The sequence below is a fragment of the Ooceraea biroi genome, chromosome 9 (assembly GCF_003672135.1).
Source record: "Ooceraea biroi isolate clonal line C1 chromosome 9, Obir_v5.4, whole genome shotgun sequence".
Classification (NCBI taxonomy): domain Eukaryota; kingdom Metazoa; phylum Arthropoda; class Insecta; order Hymenoptera; family Formicidae; genus Ooceraea; species Ooceraea biroi.
Window position 1 is genome coordinate 7,303,464 of NC_039514.1, and position 26,277 is coordinate 7,329,740.

Here is a 26,277-nt window from a genome sequence, read left to right on the forward strand (position 1 = left end):
GGGCAGCATGATGAGCGAGGAAGTGTACGCAAGACTACGTTCACTGTCGGTAATAATACCGACAGTGTCTATTACCGACTAATCATGCAGTCGGTAACGTTACCGACAGGTCGAGGAGCTTTGTGTCACCTCCTCGGCTATTCTGTTAGCCTGCTCCTGATACTTCCATCTTCGAGATTTTCGACAGCTCAAACTGCATGATTCGCATAGTACAAACGTAACCTTCTCTCGTAACACCTAATTGCAGGCTACATTAATTAATATAAACGAAATGAAAGATATTTTGTGTACTTTTATGATGTTTTACGATTCTTAAGAGTTAATTCTATATTCTTAAAACGAAAATTGTTGAAATTTGTTTAAAAAACGCATATTTCTGTTAATTTAAACAGAGAGCGGTTGCGCATCGCATTTTACCAATAGATTAATAATTAATACAAATATAAATATAAATATTTTATCATCTTTTATAACATTTTATGCCTCTTTAGATTTAATATTATGTTTCTCAAATCGAAATTAAAACATTTTATACGAAAAACATGTATATTTCTTCCAGTCTATATGAGCATAGTACGACTGCTACATTTGTTGTTCTACGAATAGATTAATAATTAATACAAATGTAATTAAAATTTTTTTATGCGTTTTTGCAATGTTTTATAGTTTTTAAGGTTTAATACTTTATTCCTAAAATAAAAATTGGCATATCTTGTGAGAAGAACATGCGTAAAAAATATATATAATTGATACTTACGTGCAAAATCTTGAGTAATAAGAGGTAGAAATTTAATATAGATTCTTGGTAATAATTTAATAATTTAATTTGATTCTTGGTAATACGTTTAATGTTTATTTAATGTTACTTTTTATGTTTATACGATTTTGATTACCATTGTTACAAAATTAAAATATCCAGTTAATAAGATAAATGTGTTATAAATGTTTCTTTCAGCAAATTATCCTAAAAATGCCGCTTCCATTTCAGCTGCAGGTGTCCAAACCAGGTGTTGCAATCTTCTCGGAAATATCATCCAGACATTTATAAGAAAATAACAAAAATAAAATAACGAAATAAAAAATAAAATCTAATTAGAAAAATGAAGAAATGTGGTTCGTACTTGGACAAGATTTGTTTCTGTATTTTATTATCTCACGCTTATTCCTTATTCAATACAATTTATAAAAATATCATAACGTACCAAAATTGTAACTATGTACCGCGTTATTTTTTTATATCTTTCTATTTATAGACATATTAATATTCCACCTACTGGCAGTTAAAGAGAACGTTATGATTTATGCATGAGCTTTTGCATTTTGCTTCGAGGTCGCATAAAGAACAATATAATAATTGCAAAGAAGAACGTACAACTAAGTGAGGATCGATCCCTACGCGTTGTGCTCGTAATTGGTACAGTGGCGGCTCGAGCGAACGCTCTTCAAAGAATAAAGAGTACGCAAGCATTGATAATCATCGACTGCAATCATTGATTATCACCGATGCAATTCTGTTGATGCAATCGTTCATTGCAAACGACCTATTTACACAAGAGACATACGCACGTTACTTTATTCCTGCCATTCCAGGCGCAGAAATTGAACTTGAACTTTGATTCGAACTTCGGCTCTGAAACTGGAAAATTTCAGCACGCATAAGCATCGGAAAATTAAATTCGATTATATCGATCACAATAATTGTCTCGGGAATCATTCAATCACAATCGCAAGGATGGATGCGGAAGAAATAAAAGGAGAGATGTGAGACTTGGAGGGAAGGAGATCTTTGTGGAAATTACATCGCCTCCGATCGTGCTAACACGTTTTCCCGTCCGTGTTACCGCCTCAGAAGCGCCGAGGATTGGTAAAAATTGTAACAACAGCGTCGCTCTTCCAGTTACATAAATTCCTCTGCAGAAAATTCTCCCGCTACGATATACGTTGAAGCAACGATAATTCGATTCTCCACGTCCTACGCGCGTATCTGGCCTCAGTCTTTTTACGCGAATTCCTTTCGTAAAGTCCAATTGAAGCAAAATTACGTGTTAACGTAGCGGAATAATCGACGATCGCGGCTGATAATTTCTCGTTCCGATTGATGATGAGAGGTGCCATTATATACGTCGGAATATGTCGAGGGAAGTCTTTTTTTTTATCGCGCTTCTCTCTAAGCGAGTTGGAAGCACGAGAGTAGCTGAATTAACGAGCATTCGTATCGTGCAAAAGAAAAGAACGAAACTGGCTTGAGGGAACAGATCCACTAGAAGAGCGCTAATTTATATTGCACAAATAATTTTACGTTGTAAATAACGCGAGAGCTACGAGAGGATTAATTGATAATGCTTCGTACATATACATATATACATATTTTTACATACAAATTGTACGCTTTCTCTGGGTACCGGGTAAGAAAAGAATTTTGGGCACGCAGATGCGCACGTGCAACGTAAAATACTGCAATGAGAGAATTAATGATTACACATGAATTGATGACTCCAAGCATTGTTCCGCGCGATCAGGCACCCAAATACACACGTGGCTACTACTTCTTTCTGTTATTTTTTTTGTTTTTACATTAACTCAGGTACTCGCTTTAAATTTCTCTCAATTGATTATGCAAAAGAACATGACTTCCGCCGCGAGGGCTCTCGCAGACCGATTCGTGATGACGGCAAAAATATCAGCGCCAATCCCGCAAGAAGGAAATATATACATATATATATATTTTTTGTGTTTTATATATAAATAATTAAATTAACATCAATCACACAAAAAAATATCGGTTACTCTTACTTTTGTAAATATTTCTTTAATAAAAAACGTAACAGCTAATTAGTTTTTTTATAAACACTGAAAATGTAGATTACAACATAATATACTGATAACAATTCCAACTTCCGATGGAGAGTAGCTTATATTCTGTTGTACCAACATTGAAATTATCACTATTCTTTTTAGTAGTTTAGGGGGGCGTGTGTGGGATATTGTACAAATTATTCCATACTTTTTGGACAGTGTGCTTACGGTACCGTTTTATCGTATTACATATTACAGTTTGCAAAAATATCATCTACTATTATAACAAAACCTGCTTATATTACATTAGCGCTACAGTGTCCAAAAGTATAGGTCAAGTATTACAATGTGTGTGTGCTTGTATAGCTGTGTGTGTGTGTGTGTGTGTTTCTGTGTATGTCGCGAGCATATACATAGTGACATTTTATACATTCATTCACCAGACGCATACACGTGCCATATTACGTCACGTAACAGGTGCCCGTATGGCTCACATGCACCTCTCTTGCTATATATAATATATATAGGAGCGACTAATCATGGGGGAGCGGCGCGCTCCCTTCTTCACTCACGCGCGATTTCGTGTTAAAAAATAAAGAATGATCTATTATATTACATTTAAAAAATGTTCAGTCATTTACAGTGGGGGGGTGGGGAAGCTTAAATCGTATCGACACGATGGAAACGACTTGTTTATATATATATATACTTTTGAATATTCCCGGACTATTTTCGCAGCAGAGTTCCTCCCCCCCCCGGGGGTCTCGTGAAACGAAAACGTACACCGTGCACCGCAGCAACGTGGAACAACGTCGCGCATCGCGATCGGTCGCGCCACTCGGCCTATGCAAGATCATGCACATCATCCCCGTGCCGGCGAGGCGCCAGATCCCGGGCGGGCGATCACTCGAGTTCCTGCCCCGTGCAGGGCATCACTTCAGATACGACTTGTACAGCATCTTGCTCCTACACGTTTCCTTCTCCTGCTCGAGGAGGAACAACAGGTCCCGGAAGTTCACCCTCTTCAGGCGCGGTCTCATCGGCATCTGCCTGTTCAGCCCGCTCGCCGAGGCGTTCGCGCCGGGCGCGTTACCCGGGCTGCTCGTAGATCCCGCTACGTCGAGCCTGGGCTTCTTACGAGGCCCGATCGCCTGTAGGGCCGTCAGGTTCGCCTCCCTCTTCCGCAGCTCCTCCATTTCCACGCGTTGCATCTGAAAACGCGTTTCATTCGCGTTGAGCGCGTGCCAGCCAGCCAGTTGAAGAGATCGCGAATAAGAATATAAAATGACGAATATTTTACCTCTTTGGCCTTGGCCTTCAATTTGGCCTGCTCGGGATCCTCCGTTTTCGCGCGGCTCTTCGCGGCGCGCAAGAGCAGCTCCCGTTCCTGCTCCTCGTGCCTTCTGCGCTCCACCTTGTCTAAATCTTCTAAAAACTTCAATTGCGCCCTTACGTCCTGTGTCACTTCGTATCTAGGATCGACCTGCAAGTAATCGAAGAGCGATTAATGCTAAAACAGTTTTAATGTCCGACACAGCTTGTGAAAAATTTAATTTAAATAAAAGTCGGATTTATTCTTATCAACAAGATAAGGCATGTAAAAAATGAAACGTTAATTTTTTTATTATTAATTATTGATAAATTACTCATACCGTACCTTTAAGAGATCTATTCTGTGCTCCGCGATGACCGCTAATTTTTCTACTAAATTTCTTAACCTTTCCTGAACAGCGTGCGAAATTAACGCCGCTACCTCTTGGTTGGGTTCCTCCAATCCGTAGCTGGATACTGGAAACGATGAATGACACGCACGTGACAACCGAAAATTACCTCGGTATTGTACTAATTCAACAGTAAAGAGAACAATAAAATTACCGATTTGTTTAATTCTCTGTTGTAACGGCGCTACGTGCAAAAATACTTCATCTTTACAGGATCGTATCTGGGTACCGACGAACTCTGTAGAGCCGAGTATTCTTTGAGATTCCTCCGCAAGATTAACGCCACCCATCGCTGCCACATCGTTTATGTCGTCGTCCGCCCTAACGAGGTAAAAGATTACGATTAATAAATTATTTTATATTTAAAATTGAATTTTAAAATATTTAAAATTAAATTAAAAATTTTTTAATATTTAAAATATTTAAAATTTAAATTTAAAATATTTAAAATATTTAAAATTGACAAGTTATTTTATATTAAAAAATGATACAACAATACGTGATCCTTAGATCAATTCCGTTTCATCGATTAATTCGTAGCAATTCGAACTGTCCGAGACGTCCTTAAGAAGACGACACACTCACGTGTATCCTGCCGATGAGAAGGTCTTCTTTTCTTTCTCTTTCGGAGCCGGTTTCTGAACGAGGGAAGGCACTACGGCTTTATTAACAGTAGTAGTTGTATTGACTGTTTTGCTCTGCGCGGTAGTCGTCACCGTTTTCATCACCGTCGTCGCGACTAACGGTGGCTTCTGCACGACAGGAGCAGCCGGGCGAATCCCGGTTATCGCTGCTGTCGATTTCACGGTGTACGCCGTGGTAGGAGTGCGAACCACCGTCGTTGTTACTGGTCGAACCTGGAGCAACACGGGATTTTATCGCGCAACCATAAAAACCGAAAGAAGCTTTTCCAACACCTCGTGGCGTAACGGTATCATTGATGTAACACGAGGAGGATCTTACCAGCCTCTGTTGAACAGGTTGCGCGGGTCGTGGAACCGTAGTGACCACTGCCGTTGCCGTTACCGCTGTCGGTAGCGGCGTCATGACCCTCACTTGCGTCGTAGCCGTTGCCGCCGTCGCGACGGTCGCCGTGACCGGAACTGTTGCCGCTATTGCCACCGCAGGTCTGTACTGAGTTTGCTGCAATATTCGGTGCGACGTAATCGCAAATTATATATCGAATGAGTCGAAAACCTCGAAATGACATAATTAAATTAAATTTTATTTTTAAATTTAATTTAATTTTTTATTATTAAATTAATCTTGATTTTATTAGAGCAGAATTTGTACAAGCTGGACGCTTTCTCTTACCTGGGTGATGGTAGGAACAACAGCCGACGCTATAGAGAAGACGACATTGGCCGGAGGAGGCTTTATGCCCTCTATGACCAACTCCTTCGTAACGAGCGACTGTCGCAGCAACGGCAGGCTCTTCTTGAGAAATCCGATGAGACAAGGTTGCGGCGAGGCGTTCAGCAATTTTTCGAGTCTGTCGCAGAATTCCTCCGGCTCAACCTTCGTATCGATCAGTTCCTGTATCAAAGTTCGCACACTGCGTTCCACTGATTTAGGCTCTCGACTAGATAACTCTAACAAGTTCGCTAAGAATTTACGGCACTTTTCTTTGGTATTATCAATAGTTTGACGCTAAAAAGGAAGAAAAACAGGACGATTATTAATAACAGGTGTGTATTAATTATTTTTACTGAGAAATTTAATGTTTCGTATGGGAGACGTACTGGTGCAGCAGATGTTTGGACCGTTTGAACAGTCTGAACAGTAGTGGCCGTCGGTGCAGAAGTGGTTGTGGGTGCTGTGGTCACTGTTCCCGGGGTAGTAGTCGATGTAGTGATGGTGGGAGCCACAGTCTGTAGCAATAAAGCATACGTAATAATTAATCTTAACTTCAATCATGTGAAATTAATCGAGGAAAAAAATATGTCGGTTCTTGCAATTAATATGGAGTATGAATTTTATAATTTAGAATCTTTATATCCAAGTTAAACTTAATATTTGAATGAGTAATCGACAAAAAAGATTTACATGCAGGTAATAAAATGGAGAAAAAAAATACGTTCTAATAAATAATTATAAATTAAACATGAAATTTTGCATTACATAAAAGTTGAGAATATTTGCAGTACGATTACATGATACAATATTTCCTTCTGTTCTTCACAGCAAAATAATTAATTTAAAATTTATTTAAATTTATTTAAGAATAAAAGAAGAAGAAAACGTTACTTTAGAAATGTTGAAATATTTCCGAGAAATATAGTCCGAAATCATCTTCTAAGAAGTTTTTATTATCACTGATTGCATGCAACCAGAACATTTCTGAAAATGTTCTTATATTACTACATTCCTGATAAAACTATATCTATTTTTCTTACATGCATGCTAAAGTTTAGAAATAAATAATTTTGCAAAAAGATTTCATTTCCTCGGCTACTGCAGGTAACCGCGTATCGTATAACTTTGCGTTTCGTAATCATGTAAATGATTAAATTGTGTTAGCTGAAGTCACTTTTGAAGATGTACAGAAATGATACTTATACACATGATCACAATTGTTACGTGTTAAAAAATTAATTCTTTTTACTGATATTTCTATCGGTTTTTTTCTCTTAAATCCAAGAAATTATGATAGTAGATGACAGTTGATGATCCATAAAATATTCTATAGACGCACTTGTACCTTGTACAGACTCAATCTTATTGTTTTAATAGACATTAGTATAAAATATTGCTTTGAAATATGTTAATGACTAACAAGTATTAATTATTTCAGTCAACAAGACGAGTACAATGTACTCTTTTATAATATTTAACAGTTAAAAATATATTATTAAATATTTAAATATATTAATGCTTTTTAAAATCATCCGAATATCTTTTAATTAAATTACTATTCTTTATATTACTATTATTGTTTATAATAATAATAGTAAAGTAAATATGATCTCTTAATTCTTTCTCGTCACTATTTACCAATTAGATAGCAGATAACAAAAGTTTGTATAAATGTGATCACACATGCTTACGTAAAAACGATACATTAGCAGTAAAGATATAAAAGAATCGACAAATGCATATATGTAGAAGAATATAAAATATAAAAATACCTTTTTCAAACAATTTATCTTTTTACTCGTGTAACAAATCTCCTACGCAACACCTTTAACCAGTAGTTCATGCAAGTATATTGATATTAAATTTCACTGCACTTACTGCACTCGTAAAACTCAGATTGTACTACCAGAGTGATGCATTCTAAGAGAGAGAGCTAATGAGATAAATTATGCTATTCAAATTTGTAAAATGTGAGTCGGAAGTGATATCGATTACCAAGGTAGTTCATAATAAAGTTCTCGCATTCAGAAATATATATGAGTCCATATTCATAGAAGCTACGTAGAAATGTAGTTCTTCTACAGATAGAAAATGTGCAAAAATAAAATATTCTCAATTATTGAAGAGATAACAGAAAACTTTCGTGTCACGTATTTAAGGTATATGAATGGCACATTTATATAAAAATCTAGATATACAAATTGTGTGTGTGAACATAAAAAAATACATTGCCATACCGATAACACCATTCCACAGAAAAAAATAAAAATCACAAACCAATAAATCTCTACAGTAGCACTACATCGAGTCTTGTATAAAGGTATAAAAGTGCGTCACCTGAACAGATTTTCTTAGGGTGGCGAGTGGTGGGCCAGTGAACTGAGTGTTCAGCCTACTTACAGCCGGCACTGAAGTTAGGCGGTACGTAGTGCCCGGAGAAGGTGCAGCGACCACTGCGTTTCCAGCTATGTTATTCGGCGTAACCGTAGTACCAGCGGGAGTACTCGCAGTTGGCGCTGGACCCACCCTCAGTAACTGATACTGTCCATTCTCTGTTTTCAATAACAGATGACCCTGAGTACCAGGCTGAAGGCCATGCAGTGCCTGCAACGTTATCTGAAAAATCGAGGAGGCAATGTTACGTCACGTTATCACATGTTGTCACATTAGAATCCATTCAGAATAATATTTATATTTTTCATTATAAACAAATAAGGGATTACATTATAAAATTTCACTTAATTTTACTTAATTTCATTTAAAAGACAAAATAGAGGAAAATTGATTCGTATATCATGTATCATCTTACCCCCTGAGTTCCTGGTCTCGTTCCTGCAACCAGTTGCTGGCCAATCACCACCCTCGGTGTGACTTGCTTGTTCGCTTGCTGTCCCGCTACCGGCGTGGCGGGACGCATGGTATTTACATTGAGAATCTGGACATTGCTGGGTACTATCGTCGACGTAACACCAGCCTTGGCTTGCAACGCCGTGCTGACCGCGTTGCCAGTCACTGAGACTGGCACCGACATTGGTACAGAAACCATACCCCCAGGTGCAACGGTAGTCTTGATCACTAATGCTGCGCCGGTCGGTTTGTTCACTGCCGTCACCGTTTGGCTACCCGTCTGAGTGACGGAGCCAACATTGGTAACAACGACGTTCGACGTGGTCTGCAGCACCGATTGCGACGTTATGCCCAACGTGCCGTTCGCCAGTTGGCCGACAGTCTGTGTGGGGAAGGAAATCTTGTTGTTTGCATTCGCCACCCCCGTAGTGGCTATCACCTGGCTAACACTGGGGTAGATGATCTTGACCGGCTCGTGCGTCTTGGTGAGGCTTGGTATGTGCGTGGTCTGGTTGCCGGACACCTGGTTGGTGGCGACTTGGTTGATGTAGGCAGCGGCGGGTATCCCCGGCGGTTGTGCGTGCTGTTGCTGTTGCTGCTGTGTCGTGATGACCTGCGGCGCCACTGTGTTCGAGGTAACCACGTTCACCGGCAGCAGGGTGCTGGTGGTGATCGACTTGGTGACTTCCTGGGTCATCAGACTGTTCACGGTAGTCGCGCCGCCGCCGCCGTTCGAAACCCCATGTTTCTGCGGCTGTACCGCTGTGATGGTGCCCCCGTTGGAAATAGCGCTGTTCACCTGATGATTCTGCTGGCTGACCGACGCGGTGCTTGCCTGGTGCTGGCCCGCCGCCGCCGGTGTTGACGTTACTAGCTGCGTCTCGAGGGAGCCCACTATCGCGTTCACTGCGGATTCGTCGACATCCGTGCTCAGAGCTTCCTCCAGAAACTTAGCTGACGCCATTTTCTTCCAAGCTCCAACTGTAAACTGATCTGCGCATGCGCCTGTCGCAAATTATTCCCATAGTGCATTGCCCCCCCTAGCACGATGACGAGAGGACCGTGCGCGCCGAGTCTTCTATTTACCGTCCGCCGGTAAAACAGCGGCGCGACTCTTCTCCCCTCCGATGTTCTTCTCCTCGTTCCCCGACGTTGCTCGCTGAATTCGCCTCGCGGCGCGTCCGCGCGGTCTCCAGTTTACGGTTATTTGCGATCGTGCGTCAGTCGCGCGATCACGGCACACGGGCACGCCGTATGCACGCGCTACGCCTGAAAGCACGCACGCAACACGTCACCCGCCAAAATGGCCATCTTCCAAAACACGAAATCGCGACGCGCCGCTCGCTCGGTTATAACACATTTACACACGTACACACATACGTATACACAGTAGACGAGCCGCGAGGTAATCACTGTCAGCCGCGGGATACGATCTTTTTGCGGAAACAATTATCGCACGTGCACACGAAGGCGCGTTTTCTCACGCGCTCGATCGTTTTTATTCCTGAAGAAAGTTTTCCCTCGAAATTTCGAGACGTCTTCTCGCGTTTACGTTATTCCTGCGTATGGGATGTACGTCTGCATACGCGTAGAACGAATATTCCATCCGCGGAAAAACCAGTAGGTTACACCTGTTCAAGTGAGAAACGAGAGAACCTAACCTTCCGCGAGGCTACGCATTTTCCAATCCAGCTATTTCAACGCGCTGCTCACTCGTTAGACGCGGGAGCGTGTAAACACTCGCGCGTACTTGGGCTGCGAAGCGAAACCAACGCGCGATTTACGGTTCCTCCTCTACTTAACCTTACTGCTCCACTGAGCGAGCACCGCGTCACTCCGCCCCGCTCTGCCTCGCTACCGCGCGACGCTCAGCGACGCTTTGCGTCCGTCTGTGCCTTTTCGTTCCTCGGGCAACGTATATCTAGTCGTTTCCGGAGAAGCAGCTGATTGGTCGCCGTGCAAGTCGCGCGACCAGTTGGAACTATTCCCTAGGATCGCCGCGTTCTCTGTGGCGGAGCCGTTAAAGATGGCGTAGGCATTCTACGAGGTCGCTCTGGTCGCTCATCTTGCATTTCGACATTCGTGACTCGAGATGAGCGAAAATGATTATGAGATAATCAACAACAACAAATTGATCGTCTTCCAACGTTCAGCGAGAGTGTGTTTGAAAATTAATTAAACATGATTTTTATAACAAACAAATAATAAATGCGGTGTTGAACGCTAGAAATATGGCTCCGGATATATCGAGCGAGGTGAAACACATTTTAAGGTCGAGAGACTCGAGAGTGGTTAACGTGGATGCTCCAGCCACGGTATAAGGATATACAGTAGGGGCAAGCACCCGTTTTCGAGTCAGCCGCGCAGATTTGCTTGCGCACCCCAAGCGGCCATGTTCTTGGGCGGCTTCCAATCCCGTTCAAAGTAAAGAACGCGCATTATCTCCGTAACCGTGATCACATATAGATAGAGAAACATAACCAAACATAAAAATTCGTATATTGTATTGTTTGTTTTGTGCTTTTGTTAAAAACAATGTCTAAGAGAATACATCGAGTGTGTGCGGTGCAAAATTGTTTTCACAATGATTAATGATGATATATCATTTTTTCGCTTTCCAAAAGAGAAAGAAAGGTATGCATTACTTATGTATTTATAAAATATGTAATTTTTTTAAGAAAACATTAAAAATATTTGCTGATAGCGGTGGTTTCTAGTATTATTGATATGCTACTTGCCGCCCGAAGACATGGCGGATCGGCTGAAAAAGATCAAAGGTGCCGACGCTCTTTGTCCCTACTGTATATCATTATACTGTGCTCGAGCGTTGCGCTTGATAATGTTAAAAAAATATGGACCAAGGCTTAAAAAGTATGACACGTGCACGTTTCCTCACTAAAAAATTGTGTACTCATTAAATGCACAAAAATGCACAACAGGTATTCCAACATGTTTTTATATTAATATATACAAAGTATTTCGACATTTATATTGTTCCTTGATGAGACTGTGTTAATTTGTGCGCATACTATAAGATATAGTAATTGTCATATTGGCACTTTTCTATTTCCCTGCGCAGTCAGCTGGACCAGCAGGTTATTACGTCCTGCTTCGATCGTTCCAATGTAAATTGTTAATGATTCGTAATAGTATTGTCCCTAATTTTACTACACTTTTTCTTGTATTTTCTAGCTAAATTTTCTGTACTTCCTCTCTCTACATATTTATCATTTCTTGATGTTTCTACTTTAACAGATTTACTTAAATTCGATTCATCAATTTATCAAATTTATCATGATCTAAATTTAATGTTTGCTGAATGCAATATTTTTAACAATTAATATTCCAACATTTAACATTTTCCTTTTAATTCTTTACCGATATATCTCGTGTTCCGACTCGATTTAATTACACGAAGAGAAAGGAAAATATATCCTTTTTTCTAGACTGCGTCTCAGATTTACTCAAGGGCGAAACGACACCTTTCCACTACGCGTTACGTATAATAACAAACTCGCCAGGTGCACTCTGCCGGAGTCGCTTGAGGTAGACAAACGGTAGACGAACTGCACGAGAGAACGCGCGTAGAAAAAGAGTACGGTCATTTTTTTGTGGGGGGGGGAATCATATTTCCTCCCCAGAAAAAAATAAATTCCACATTGTCATGTGTCAGGGGGTGGGCGACCAGTGCGGCCACTTTTGAATTACGCTATACAGGGCGTCTCCGGGACTCAGGGTTTTCGAGACCTGCCGGTGGCCCAGCAGCTTGTAGTCCTTCGCGATCTTGCCGCCCTTCACGCCGATCTCGATGATCTTCTGCGCGGCGTGCAGCTGTATGTTCGGCGGTATGACCGAGTTGAACGTGCCGATGAACGAGATGCCGATGCTCCTGTTGTTGAAGCCGAACGAGTGGGCCCCGACGTAGTCCCAGCTCCGACCGACGTACGCGAGGCCGTCGCCGCCGACGAGGAAGTTGTAGCCGATGTCCGACCAGTTGTACGACTCCATGTGGTAGGTCTGCGCGACCCGCACGTGGAGCGTGCACTGCGACTGCGTGTTGCAGAAGTCCGTGACCGTGTGGCTGATGATCACGTACGGCACGGGCAGCCGCATCTTCGTCAGGGGTTCCGAGGGCGGTTGCGCGCCCCACTGGTTCCTCTCGACGAACCGCACCGAGCCCACCGTTACACCTGGAAATTACGTCACCGAGAAATTACGTGAGGACGTCTCGCGACTTTGCTCTTTATTTGCGGGTGTTTTCCACGGGCGGACTTCTCACAAGCGGAAACGTGACGTGTATGCAAATGCAAAATCGCGGGCGAGAGCGACTTTGTTGACACAAAACATAATGTGCGATATTTATTAATAGCGAGGAGAATTTTCCGAGCGGGATAATTACCACTGATCGACGAATCCGGGATTTCCGGGAAAATCGGCGCCTGCCGTGCGTCGCGAGAGAGGTATACGCTGCTGATCATCACGACGATCAGGAGTAGGACTAGAGCGCCCAACAAAGCCGCGCATCTCCATGTGCACAGCCATTGCGTCACTGGAATGATGATTATGAGAGTCATTAAAAAACAAATCGACTATTTGTGCGCGATGAAATTCATCCACGATCATTGACGTAGACACTATTACGCATTTACGTAAACACGTGGCAAGAAAGAACGGATTCAAATTCCAGGCATTCTGATATTTCTCCAGTGTGTAATATTAATTGCATTAATATTCGTTATGTGCATATATTTCTGGCAGGATTAGCAGTTAAATTAATAAATTATTTCTTGCAACAATAGCAGTATGGTAATGCTAAATTTGAAAAATTACTTAACAATCGGCAATTAAACGCAGCAGTTACACAATACTTTTTTTATTCCTATAGCTACTTGCAAGTTTTCGAACGAATCAGAGAAACTTTAGGAGCATTACGAGTGACGTTAGAAGTATATAACATTAAAACATGTGCAGTTGAAACGAGGAGCATTCATGATTCTACTACTCGTCCTTGAGCCCGGGAGCAGCTGACGAAACTCTACATCGATCACGTGTTTATCGATATCATTATCGCACGAAAATAAGCGTCCGCGACTAATCGCGCCTCAAGTTCTACCATTAAATACACGTAACGTTAACGGAGAAAAAATGACTGACCGGTAATTAAGCGTGATTTTAAAGTATTCGAAATACTCGTTCTATTGTCTGTAATAGTTTGAAGCTATGCATCGTTTCGCGGGGGGGCGGGGGGAGGGGAAACAGCTGAAAAATTACTGATCTTCAAAGGCGGAAAATTCGGGAAGAATAATTCGTCAAAACATATTGTGAAGATTAAAATCCGGCCACCCGCTGACATTTATAGTCTGATAATACGATACGATCCAGGCATAGAATAAGTATAATACATTAATATCTTATCTTATCAGACTTACACTTCCCTTTTGTTGTAAACATTATCGAGCAATATTTACACTTGTACGCGCGACACAACAATTGCGAGGCTCTTCTCGGAAAGGATCGGATAAATTTGTTAACCGATCTAGCACGCGTCTCCGCAGATAAATCCGCATTTTAACGCTCGCAATCCAATTAGCTCAATTTTTATTAATAATTTTATTAAATTATTTTTATTACATTTCCCTTTTAATTAAAATTTCTTTACTTTTATAGATAATTATCGTTACCTTTATTTAACTCCGTGCTCTGTGGGATAATGGGCACGTTCGCGGTTTCCCCGCTCTTGCTCGTCGACGAGAGGTCCGAGGTGTTGGGGACGGCGCCTCGGCCTGACTCGAGCTTGGCCTGCGGGTCCTGCACCAAAGCGGGATTCGTGTAAACGAACTGCTTTATGGTGACCGGACCCTTGTAGAAGGTCTTGTTACCCAGATGCACGTTCGTCGAGTTCTTTACGCAGACGTCGCCGAAGCTGGACGGGTCGGCGCTCGGCAGGACCAGGTCGCCGTTCGCGGTCTCGACCGCCTGCTGGACAACGGCTGTCGACGGTCCCGGCTGCAGGTTGGCGACCCAGCGGCCGTTGCCGGCCTCCTCGGTGTCCGTCTCTTCCTCCTCCTCCTCCTCGTCGTCATCGTCGTTGTCGTCTACGTCACTGCACTGCGTAGAGGAACTTCCAACGCTACCATTGCCCGGAACGACGGGCGCGCGTGCCCCGGGGACGGTCACCGCCTCGAGCGCGACCTCGTCGCGAAGCCGGTGCTCGACCACGTGGGCTTCCACGGACGCGACAGCGTTCACGCGGGCCTCCTGCTCCTTCCTCTGGTGGAACTGGCTGTTATCGGACGCCTCCTGCTGCTGCTGCTGTTGCTGCTGTTGTACCAATGTCACCATGCCCATGCACTGCGCGCAGAGAACGCACTTTCTTTCACGCTGCCGGACGTGACTGCTCGGAGCGGATGCGACACGCAGCGCGGGGGACGGGGGGGTGCCCGTCGGGAAACGGCCGTGCGGTCGTCTCGGACAATCGCGTCACCTTATCGCGGGTTTTCCGCGATCGAGAGCAAACTGATCGGAAACGCAGAAGCTCGAAAATTGTGGAAATTTTTGTTCGCATTCTTTCTGCGTTTTCCGGGGTCGTTTCGCGTTCCGGCTACCCTGCAAGCGCAATTCTGCGGGTTTTCCCAAAATCCGCGTACAATTCACGACTCAGTGTGGCTAGATACGGCACATCGATAAGGATGACTCCACGACGGGAATTAACGATAAGGTAAAATTCAACCGGACAATGATCGCGATGGAAAAAGAGTCATTTAAAGTCAGCTGATTTTGTAAAAATATTTTTAACTAAATGTTCGACGTGGGAAGCCCGTGAAAGCTCGAAAGGGTGGGGGGAAGTTGGGCTTGAATTCGAAATTGGAAGCTTCGAAGCCTCGACGACGACGGCGCGATGGGGCGTTTCGGAGTTACTGCATAACGAAGCTACGCGGCACAAGGAAAACTGCGAGCACGCGGAACGCCCGCGACCGACTCGCTTCTCCGTAAATGAATTATTCTCTGAACGAGCGAGCGAGCGTGCACGCGGAATATCGCAACCTCCCGCGTTCGTGCGTAGTTTCGAAATGCGTCAACGGCGCGCAACAAGTGCGTTAATCTAGCCGATGATGCGGCTTATCCGTATCCGCATACAATGGTAAATTTCTAATCGATCGTCACGTGACTGTTGATTATCGAATTGACTTGAACCGTTCTCGAAATGTTCGTCCAGCTCGTAGCGCAAAATGCAAGTTCGCGCGGAAAGGAAGCCGCGGAGAAGACCTCGCGTTCGTCCGAAGCGGAATAACTGGTCGGCGGCGCTAAATCCGCGAAATCGAAGGCGAAAACCGCCGGCTGACGCACAGTCGAGATTACCTCGTGCAGATCATCCTCGCTCGTGCTGGCGGCGGTCACTTTGCCAACACTTTGTGCACCGTCGAGCTACGACGCCATTGCGCCGTCGTCGTGCCCGATCTCGTCGTCGTCGTCGAACCGATGACCCGCGGCGGGGAGGGAAGCTTCATTCGAGCCGGAAACCCCTGCGGTCACGTGCGTCGTCGTCGTCGTCGGGACGAAGGCGCGTCCAGCGGGAACAAAATCCGACTCGGAACTTGGGCCCCTCCCCACCCTCTCGTGAATCGCGCTTTATCGTCAGTGTCGATCCTACGACACTGCCAGGCAGATACTGCTGGCGTCGTCAGCGATGACGCCACGCGACTGCTGAAGGACGCGCTGCTGGAGGTGGAATCGTGGAAGCGCCTGTCGCTCGTCCTGCCGAGATTCGACGTTCTCGCGCTCTAGCTCTGTCACAGGCAGGCAGATAAAGCGAGACGGAGATGAGAATTCCCGGGAACGAGGGGGAACCAGAAAAGCAGAGGATGATCCGGATGATCCGCAGGATGGCACAGCCTGCCGCACTTCTCAGTCGCGGGACCGTCGCAGATCCTCGCGCCGATACGCGGCCGGTATCACGATCAATATCGACGTCACAACAGCTGTCAGCGGACCTGGACACATTATTATTACCGCGCCGGACGTTAACACATTTACCAGCACTGTGTAATCGCTGGGGAAAAACGAAGAAATGCAAATAAAAAAAATAAAGCACGTTTCGCGCTTGATTCTTCGTTCAAGTTGAGCTCGCGCCGCGACTGAGAGAGAGACTCGCTGACAACGAGCGATCGACTGCGATCGATGGAATCAAAGTGCGCGCGATGGCGACATTATCTCCCGCACGACCCGGGCCGCGTACCACCGACTGACGAGTGACGTCGCGCCGCTGATGAACGGAATAATCGCACGGAAATAATCGTCGGCCCCACTCTGCTTCGGGCCTTTTCTTCTCTCTCTTGTCCCCGCGCTCATTTGCCTGTGCAACGATCTCTATAGCTTCTTTCATCCGCGCGGTTTCCGTCGAATTGTCCGTCGGGCCGATTGGCGCCGAAGGTCTAAGGACACGTTGGAGCAAAGTTTCGAGGCACGTACGCGCCGCGCGTAATTATTAATCGAGTTTCAAGGCTAATAATTAATATATTTTCAAGGCGAAGGTGCAGGAATATTAATCGGAGTCCTCCGATCCACTTGCAACCCGGAGACAGAATCTTTATATTTAATCTGAACTTATTATTAATATTTAATTAATTATTATTATTTAATTAAGTAACGTAAATTGATTTTACACGCATATTCGATATTCGCAGCCATAAGCTGCGAGAGCGAACGCGAACGCCAATTTCGCAACTCTGTGAAAAATATACGTGCACATGATAAAGAAACAAATACATAAACATAGAAACACACACAGGCTACGCATGATAATTTTTTCAGGCTCAATCAGTATCTTCCTCTACCGCCGTGCCACTGTGCTCGTTAAAGATACAAGTTTTCATATCGTAGCTGCTGCGACGATATCGCTGAACGATGATAAAAAAAACAGGATCCGCGGCCGCGTTGAATTACTCCCCGGCGATGATTTTCCGGGAACGCCTAATCGCGAAGCTACCTGGAACGAGCAGCTAAAATCTTTTCTCAGAATGTCGAGGCGTCGAGGTGTTTTTGGCATTCGACAAAAGAGAATTCTCTTGGAAAAAGCGCGAGACGCGGAAGGGAGACAAAGCACGGAAAATGCGAGAGCGTGCGTGACCAAAGGTTTCATAGCGAACGAGTTCGATGAGAGCTCGATGATTAATTTAATCGGAATATTGATATCAGTCGCCTCTGCGCGAATTAAATCGCTCAATTCCATTGATCGACAAGTCGCCGCGATAATTTGATCTGATTATTGTAATTATTTTTTTTATCAAGCTCGAATTACTGAGGCTAAAGTAATGATTGTCATTGTAAAGTAGCAGTGTCCAGGGGGGAATAAATCAGTGACTGGGAAAGGATTAAAAAGTATTAAGATATTTAATATCACGTCAGCATTATACAACTCACATTTTCAATAAATGTATAAAAAAAAACCTTGCTAGCATAAAACAGTATAATCTCATGTGACATAAAAATACATGATGAACATCGGTATAGATCCTACGCCAATCGTTGACACACTCTATTGATACACGTGATAATACGCGACGGCATTAATGAATAATTAATCTCGGATACGCACACGTGTACATGTATATATACGTACTGTCTCGATTACCGTCCATTCTACTTTCGTTTTGATGAAATAACACTTGACGAACTTGTTAAACCTTTACTTTCGAATGCAAGTTTATTAAGAGTGAGAGGCATAGAGTAAGTTGAAGACGGCAACAATACATTGCACGTACCTAAAACTCAAGATTACCGTCGTGCTGTGCTTAACAAATGCTAGCGTCATCGAAATCGATACACACAGGCAGAGAGAGAGAGAGACGTTTATTGGCGCCCTGGGACAAGTCCTCTCAAGCGCTTAACCAACTTAAATACATCCATAATAATGAGAAACATGTACGATCACAAATATTATAAAAGTAATACAGCCAAAAAAAATGAAAGAAAATACAAATCAACAACGCAATACATAAAAAAAATAAAATAATAATAATAATGAAGCAAATAAAATAAGTGAAAATAGAATACAAAGTATAATATAATAATAATAATATAGCAAATAAAATAAGTTTAGCAAGCATTAAACATATATGTAGATACAAAGTATATAAAGGAAACATATAAATGAAAAGAAGAAAAAGAAAAAGAAAAATGAGCAGGTACAATTAAAAATCAAATATAAAATGAATACACAAAAAAAATAAAAAGAAAGTCGCAACGAAAGGTAAGAAATCATGCCGATACTGTAGCTAAGAGATACTCATACAAGCCATTTTTAAAACCTTGAACCGTTTTGATCGTTCTAATCTCGAGAGGCAGGGCCTTCCAAAACTCCGCAGCAAGGCATCTGAATGATTTCTTAAACGTCTCTGTTCTACAGATAGGAACCACTAGATTCCCACCAGAAGTCCGTGTGGATCGCAAGCATACCTCCTCCCTCATAGCAAACTCTTTGGACAAAGTACACGATTTGCCAGTCAGAATTACTGAATGCAAAAGACTTCCCATAAAATATTTCCTTCGCTCATCCACTTTCAGCCACTTAAGACTTCGTATGAGAGGAGTAATATGTGCATCCAGTCTGCATTGAAAAATGAAGCGCACACTCGCATTCATGGCCCTCTGCAATCTAACATTCTGCTCCCCAGTCACATCACAGATAGCAGAACAGCAGTAGTCGAAGAGGGGTAGGATCAAAGCAGCAACCAAAGATTTCCTCGCACATTGTGGAAGTACCTCCTTGAAAAGCTTAAGCCGGTATAAGGTAGCATGAATCCGTCCAACCATCACATTGACATGCTTCTCCCAAGACAGGTTGTTAGTGATCGTCAGTCCAAGGTACACCACCGAGTCCGAGTAGGGAATCACCTCTCCACCAACCACAATCTGCGGCACATTTCCTCCATGGATGGCATTAATAAATCTTGACGTACCCAGTATAATTGCTTTGGTCTTGCTGGGATTAAGACGCAGACCATTAGCTACAGCCCATCTCCAGATGTTATCAATGTCCTCATTTAAATCACGTATCGCCTTAGCTAGATGAGAGGGATCACAGTGTATATAGATCATCAAATCATCCGCATAGAAATTAAACTTGACATGTCGAAGTACTGGTCCAAGGTCAGATACAAACAAAAGAAAGAGCAAAGGTCCAAGAACAGAGCCCTGCGGTACGCCTATATCAACATTGATGAAGGATGAAGATCTTCGGCCAGACGGATCTCTCACAGTCTGGCATCTATTATCTAGATAGGAGCACAACCAACGCAACGCTGAGCAAGAGAAATTCAGCTTCCTTAACTTTTCAATTAACAACCTATGCGAGACGCAATCAAAGGCCTTAGAAAAATCAAAAAAGACCGAAACAGTGACCATCCTCTTATCCACAGCCCATCTTATATCATCCAGAACTCTAACGAGCGCAGTCTGAGTAGAGTGCCTCTTCCGATATGCCGACTGGAAAGGATCAAATAAATTGTTGAGCTCAAGAAAATCAGTAATCTGCTTGGCTACAAGACGTTCCAACGCCTTAGAAACGAAACACAAAATGGAAATTGGCCTAAAATGCTGCACAGAGGTCGGAGACTTAATTTTAGGTAACGGTACAACAAGAGCGGCCTTCCAGATGTCAGGAAAGGTACCATATAGCAAGGAATGATTAAAAATATGTGTTAGCACAGGCAGGATGCAAGGTAGTGCAAGATTAATCAGCTTGCTAGAGAGTCCGTCCACACCAGTAGATAGAGAATTATTCCTCTTCAGTACCACAGATACCTCCCTTGGAGTCACGTCTCGCAAGTACAGTTTCTCGTCACCGTACTCCAACTCATCCAAATATATCCTCTCATGTCCAACTCTGCTAGATCCAGAGGCAGTCACAAAGTATTGGGTCGTCCGGAAAGTTCGTGCCGATTTTGAAGGAAAATTCAAAGGCAACATTTTTTTATGTCGATAAATATGTATTGACTTATATATGCACCGTTTTGTTTCACAACTTTTGTCCATCTTTCACGCAACTGGAAGATTCCATTCTCCCAGAACTTCTTAGGTTTCTCGGCGAAAAACTCCTCAAGGTGGTTTTTTATGTCGATCAAAGAGTTGAAGTTCTTGCCGCTAAGAGAATTTTGCACAGACCTAAATAAGTGAAAGTCTGAAGGTGCAATGTCTGGTGAATAGGGTGGGTGAGGTAGCACATCCCAGCCAAACTCCAACAATTTTTGTCGGGTAGTCAAAGAAACATGAGGTCTGGCATTGTCCTGATGGAACACGACGCCCTTTCTATTAGCTAATTCTAGACGTTTTTCCTGAATCGCTGTCTTTAATTCGTCCAGTTGCGAGCAGTACTTATCTGCATTTATCGTTTGGTTGTGTGGTAGGAGCTCATAATATAGGATTCCTTTCCAATCCCACCAGACACAGAGCATAACTTTTTTTGGATGAAGACCGGCTTTCGGAGTGGTTAATGCTGGTTCATTTCGCTTATCCCAGGATCTTTTTCGTTCTACATTGTTGTAAATGATCCAATTTTCGTCACCCGTCACTAATTGCTTCAAAAATGGTACGTTTTCGTTGCGCTTGTACAGCGAGTCGCAGATGGAAATGCGATCCATTAAATTTTTTTCGGCCAAATTATGCGGAACCCATACATCATAGCGACTTACGTAACCAAGCTTCACTACATGATCGTGGACAGTGGTTTACGATATTTTCAGTATCTCTGCTAATTCACGTGTCGTGTAGCGCGGGGTATTCTCGATCAGTGTCTTCATTTGGTCATCATCAGTAGTAGAGGGTCTGCCCGAGCATTCTTGGTCTTTAAGGTTAAAATCACCAGCTCTAAACTTAGCGAACCACTTACGTACGGTTCTTTCAGCTAAAGCGCCTTCTCCGTAAACAGAACATATCGAATTTGTTGCTTGTGAGGCATTTTTGCCTTTCCGGTAATAGAAAAGCATCAAGTGTCTAAAATGTTCTTTGTTTTCTTCCATCTTCAAAAGAGTACAAAACTGACACGAATCAATTTATCTGAAACAACTTTTTTCCTAAAGATGCGTTGAAATGTCACCTTTAAGCATATGTATATAAATCGTATGTTTTCAATAACATTGATATATTCAGACATGTTTCAACGCCATCTATTAAAAATCGGCACGAACTTTCCGGACGACCCACTAGTTATTGAACTCATCAGCAGTGAACATTAGAGGGCGACCATCTCCTCGTGGCTTGATCAAACCGAGAGATCTTAATTTGTTCCAAGTTTCCTTTTGATCCATACTCTTGCCAAAGCAATCCGAGTAGAAGTTCTTTTTCGCATTCCTGACCTGAACTTGAACCTCATTTCTCAGCTTTCTAAAGCCATCATAACAGGAAGTGCATCTGCACTTCTTCCACCTTCTTCTGGCTAGATCTCTACTACGCATATTCCTCTTGATGTCAGCATTGATCCACGGTGCAGGCAGATTCTTCAGCTCAATAGTTCGTTCAGGCGCATGTTTATCGAAGGTGGACAGCAGTAGCCTGTTGAAAATCTCCACTTTAGAGTCGATGTTGTCATTCTCAAAAACCTCCCCCCAGTTCAGAGCCTCCAAGTCCCTCAAGAAGTCCGCAGTTTCGAAGCCTCTGAAATCTCTAGCAAGAATAGTTCTTCGCTTTTCACGCATTACACCGATCTTATAAGTAATGTAAATGAGATCATGAGTTGACAGGAAGTTCACATCATGTTGTCCACAGGCCACAACCCCGTCGCAATCATCCGCAAGACAAATATCCAGCCAAGTTGCCGAGTCTCTGGTATGGTGAGTTGCTTCAAAAGGTACGAGATGAAGGTTGTATCTCTCAACATAGTCGAAAATCTGTCTGGAGTCATAAGTAAGAGTACCAAGGTCCGCATTAAAGTCACCAAATATGATAGCATGCTTGTAAAGAGCACTCATATCTGCGAACACGTCGAAGAACTCCGCTAGATATCCACAATGAGGCGGCCTATAAACCACCGCAAGCAGCAGCCTAGTCCCACTCTCCGCAGTGATCTCCGCTATCAAGAACTCAGGTTTGCCACAGTAGAGCGGATCCGAGCTTCCCAGCACCCTCGCAGTCAAAGACGACCTTAGGTAGAAGGCAACACCACCACCTCTTCTACCGACACGATCACCCCTGAAAAGCCGATATCCAGGTAGTGCCACAATGTCGTCACAGATCTCAGGGCGCAGCCACGACTCAGAGATACAAATGATGTGATACTGAGCTCCAACAAAAAACAATCTGAATTCATCGAGGTGAGCAACCAGCAACTGGCAATTCACATGACATATTTTCAGATCCTCAAGAGCATAATCCAAGTTAGCCATAGTTGATCATTTGAATTTTCTGCAAAATACGTTTCTTCAGGATAGAACATCTAAGACTATCGACTGCAGTATGCTTTAAGTCTCCCCGAGGGTTCCACTTCATGCAGTTTACACATGTTGGCTCAGAATCCTTACACGTACACTCTCTAGTGTCATGACTCCCAGAGCAGTGTCCACAAGTAGCTCTCTCCTTACAGTTAGTTGAAATGTGCCCAAACTCAAGACATCGGAAGCACTGCAATGTTCTAACATAATCAGAGAATCTACACGCAGAGTAGCAGATAAAGATCCGTGATTCCTTCTTCAACTCATTCCTCACCTCAGGGGAAACCTCAATCACACGACTGGTGTGCCGTCGGTTCTTGCTAGGAAGTGTGTACACCACCTTTAGACTCTCTAAATCCCTCTGGATTCTGCAGGTTCCGAAGATTCAACTCCCTGACCTCCTCGCAGACTTCTTCGTCGGACAAATTTGTAGGAATCCCATGTACGATGATCCTTGGATTCAGTCTATCCACCATCTGCACCCTGAAACCGGCCTTGTTCAATTCAGGAGCGTTCCTTATTCTGTCGATATCAGGATCAAGAGCCTCTATGCGCACTCCGTTGTTCCTTGCAGTGGTAATTCTATTCACCCTCAACGAAACCAGAGACGGCTTGATAACTTTCTGAACCTCCAGCAATGTATCCTTTGAGGTTTCACATTTACTATTCTCACCGTCCGGCACGATCAAGAAACTAGTGGTTTTAGGAATGCTGATAGAAGGCCCCCTCGAGAGCTGAACCTTAGCTGCAGACGACTTAACAACAGAAGCAAAGCTTCTGGCCCCAGACTTGATTCTATCCTTATCATTTTGCATGTCGAGCGAACAGCCCGCACCAAGCCCACCAAGAGCATCCTCCACAACTCTTTTTATATCATCAAGCTTAAGAGAATTTTGACAGACCTGCCTCTCATCCAAGAGATTAATGTATGCAGAAGATATTTCAAAAAAGGCTTCCTTACATGCTCGACGCGCAGACTCAACCGACTTTCTCTTATCAAGGGTGTCCCTACTCCCTAGCAGTATTTTCGCGACATCGTCATTATGTCTACCGATAGACCGCTTAAGCGCATTAATCCTCGAGACCGAAATCCTGTCGCCCTCCTCCAACAAACTAGACGACAGGACCTGACTACCTATACCATGCCGACTCGCCGCACAATCATCAGTCAAGTCATCAGTAGTCGGTAACGAAGAATCCCTTACAGCCGCTTTAGTCATCCTCAGTGCTCCAGACACCAAACATGACAACAAAAGCAGCCCAGCACGCGAGTCTCTGCGCAAGCGCACTCCAATCCAGTCAACAGCCCTGCTATGCTCCAACAGTCGAGCCTCCTCAAGAAGAATCCACGACTTGGAAAATAGAGCCGATATCACAGCACTGACCACTCCTGCTGACCACCAAGAATGTCCAAAATGTCAAGTTAGGCGCCCCGACCAACAAGCACTGCAACAGAAAGCCCCTAGGGGCAGCAAACAGCAGAATCTTTCTTCCAAATACGGAGCAAACAAAGCACGTCCATTCACACTTACCGACTCAGAGAGAGAGAGAGTACTTGAAAGAGGGCCTCTCTCCCCCGACACAATTTTTTTAGATACATCTTATCAACCAACAATACCTAAGAGATAGCCTCAAGCGATCTAACAAGAGAAACGAGTAAATGAAATTATTTCAAAGGAGGATACAGCGATAGGAGCGCAATATGCAAGAAACATTCAAAGTAGCAGCGCCGAAGGAGCGTTCTCTCGCGCTCCTCCGAAAATCCTTAAACGATAAAGGGATATATTGCACGCGGCTAATTCATTCGAGTAACACTTATCACCAGGTATCTTCAATGAGACACGCTCCGCCCTCGTGATGGCGTCATGATCTATTTGATAAGGATGAACGATACAACTGTCGGGGGAAGTTTTCATCATCAAAAATAACGCGGCGAGTGTTATTACGCACACAACGATATGCAGCAGGTTTTATTTTATTTTTTTCACGGCTCCTAAATGTATTTTCGCGTACGATTTTTACGTAACAAGAGGGAGAGAGAAATATATATGTATATAGAAAGAGAGGGAAACCTCGCGCGTTTTATATATTAATATCTTAATAAATAATTAATATATTCCGCCCGCTCTCCCGTGGTGCGATCGATCGATCGATCCGACGATTCGGTGACGGACGATCCTATTTTTAACTATATAATATATAATACGCACCACTTTCTCGTTCGATAACATTGCATAATAATTTATGATTAAACAACTTGCACAGTTCACATTATTAACTCTATCTGTAGTAGTAAGTAGGTTGTAGCCTTGTTTTTTTTCCTCCCTTCTTAAACTGACGCGTCTAATTCGCCCCGCTACGTCACAAAGTCATGCTGCGTAATTGTCGTAACAGTCGAACTCCGATTAATTTATTTAACGCAACGAGGATGATTCCCGTTCGGATGTTATCCTACTTGGTCCAACGCAGTCTCACGCGACGGGTCGGTAAGATCCCCTCCTCCGCGCAATCTCGAACGTTAAACGCTGTCATCTGGCGAGTGGAAAAACGTGTCGAATTTTAAAATTGTTTTAATTTCAATCTTAATCAGAGATATTGAGGGTATTGTGTAAAACAGTTGCTCTTACCGCGATACCACCATTTGGTTCTTTTTGGATTCTTATTGCAGGTTTTCACGTAGAATGTATTGTCGGGTGGCCTCTTCTGCATTATAAAATATAATTTATATTTTATAACGTGTTATAACATTTAGTTTAATTTTCCAAGACTCGATATTAAAGGCGACCAGCCGCTTTACCTTCTCCTTACAGCTGCTCAGCATCGAGACGATGCTCAGGCAGATGCTCTGCACGCTGAGGGCGGGCGACCAATCCTCCGTCAGTATGGACAGGCAGATGTGCCCGTTGCTGTAAACGTGCGGGTGCACGGGAATATTGCCACCGATGAAGGTCACCTCCGGCGAGTCGAACGGGTACTTGGAGCTGAATTTAAATTGCAGCTGGAACTGCTCGCCCTCGTACAGCGTGCCTTTCGCACCCTCCATGTGGACGATCCACATTGCGTCAGGTTCTGCCCGGCTAGTTCTCTGTCCACGTGCACGCCTGGTGGAGGTTCAGTGACATCAACTCTTTCAG

General features: G+C 43.4%; 2 protein-coding genes and 2 long non-coding RNA genes across 8 annotated transcripts; 2 read left to right on the plus strand and 2 right to left on the minus strand.

Annotated features, from left to right (window-relative positions):
* Positions 1–1,131: 1,131 nt before the first annotated feature.
* Positions 1,132–10,584, minus strand: LOC105279038 (transcription initiation factor TFIID subunit 4). 2 transcript variants are annotated; one of them, XM_020031544.2, is made up of 10 exons: positions 8,683–10,584; positions 8,274–8,489; positions 6,260–6,388; positions 5,832–6,167; positions 5,481–5,660; positions 5,103–5,374; positions 4,672–4,838; positions 4,454–4,584; positions 4,097–4,279; positions 1,132–4,007 (listed from the first exon to the last, which is right to left on the minus strand). In XM_020031544.2, the coding sequence occupies exons 1-10, from the start codon at positions 9,682–9,684 to the stop codon at positions 3,729–3,731; spliced, it is 2,895 nt and encodes a 964-aa protein (XP_019887103.1). In that variant the 5' UTR covers positions 9,685–10,584; the 3' UTR covers positions 1,132–3,728. The 2 variants fall into 2 exon arrangements, with proteins under 2 accessions (XP_019887103.1, XP_011336873.1); XM_011338571.3 differs by having other exon boundaries at positions 8,211–8,489.
* A 241-nt stretch (positions 10,585–10,825) lies between these two features.
* On the plus strand, positions 10,826–11,892 carry LOC105279030. The gene is made up of 2 exons (XR_893859.3): positions 10,826–11,354; positions 11,438–11,892. It is a non-coding gene; the product is annotated as an uncharacterized LOC105279030 (long non-coding RNA).
* Positions 11,661–26,251, minus strand: LOC105279031 (peptidoglycan-recognition protein LE). Of its 3 annotated transcripts, none has more exons than XM_026972673.1 (4): positions 25,941–26,251; positions 14,402–15,071; positions 13,120–13,269; positions 11,661–12,910 (listed from the first exon to the last, which is right to left on the minus strand). In XM_026972673.1, exons 1-4 carry the CDS (start codon positions 26,199–26,201, stop codon positions 12,390–12,392), a joined length of 1,602 nt encoding a protein of 533 aa, XP_026828474.1. In that variant the 5' UTR covers positions 26,202–26,251; the 3' UTR covers positions 11,661–12,389. The 3 variants fall into 3 exon arrangements, with proteins under 3 accessions (XP_026828474.1, XP_026828473.1, XP_026828472.1); XM_026972672.1 differs by lacking the exon at positions 25,941–26,251 and adding an exon at positions 16,080–17,602 and having other exon boundaries at positions 14,402–15,089; XM_026972671.1 differs by lacking the exon at positions 25,941–26,251 and adding an exon at positions 16,080–17,596.
* Positions 18,099–25,487, plus strand: LOC113562668. 2 transcript variants are annotated; one of them, XR_003407029.1, is made up of 2 exons: positions 18,099–18,567; positions 24,692–25,487. It is a non-coding gene; the product is annotated as an uncharacterized LOC113562668 (long non-coding RNA). The 2 variants fall into 2 exon arrangements; XR_003407028.1 differs by having other exon boundaries at positions 18,100–18,567; positions 24,696–25,487.
* Positions 26,252–26,277: the final 26 nt, after the last annotated feature.

What these genes read in the sequence shown, in the direction of transcription:
- LOC105279031 (XM_026972673.1), bottom strand. Translation starts at nt 26,201, where the DNA reads ATGTGGATCGTCCACATGGAGGGTGCGAAAGGCACGCTGTACGAGGGC. An exon ending in TGAGCAGCTGTAAGGAGAAG is followed by an intron (nt 15,072 to 25,940) that starts GTAAAGCGGCTG and finishes CTCTGCGCGCAG; the next exon opens with TGCATGGGCATGGTGACATT. An exon ending in CCCGGATTCGTCGATCAGTG is followed by an intron (nt 12,911 to 13,119) that starts GTAATTATCCCG and finishes CGTAATTTCCAG; the next exon opens with GTGTAACGGTGGGCTCGGTG.
- LOC105279038 (XM_011338571.3), bottom strand. Translation starts at nt 9,684, where the DNA reads ATGGCGTCAGCTAAGTTTCTGGAGGAAGCTCTGAGCACGGATGTCGAC. An exon ending in CGAGACCAGGAACTCAGGGG is followed by an intron (nt 8,490 to 8,682) that starts GTAAGATGATAC and finishes TCGATTTTTCAG; the next exon opens with ATAACGTTGCAGGCACTGCA. An exon ending in AACCTGTTCAACAGAGGCTG is followed by an intron (nt 5,375 to 5,480) that starts GTAAGATCCTCC and finishes GTGTTGCTCCAG; the next exon opens with GTTCGACCAGTAACAACGAC.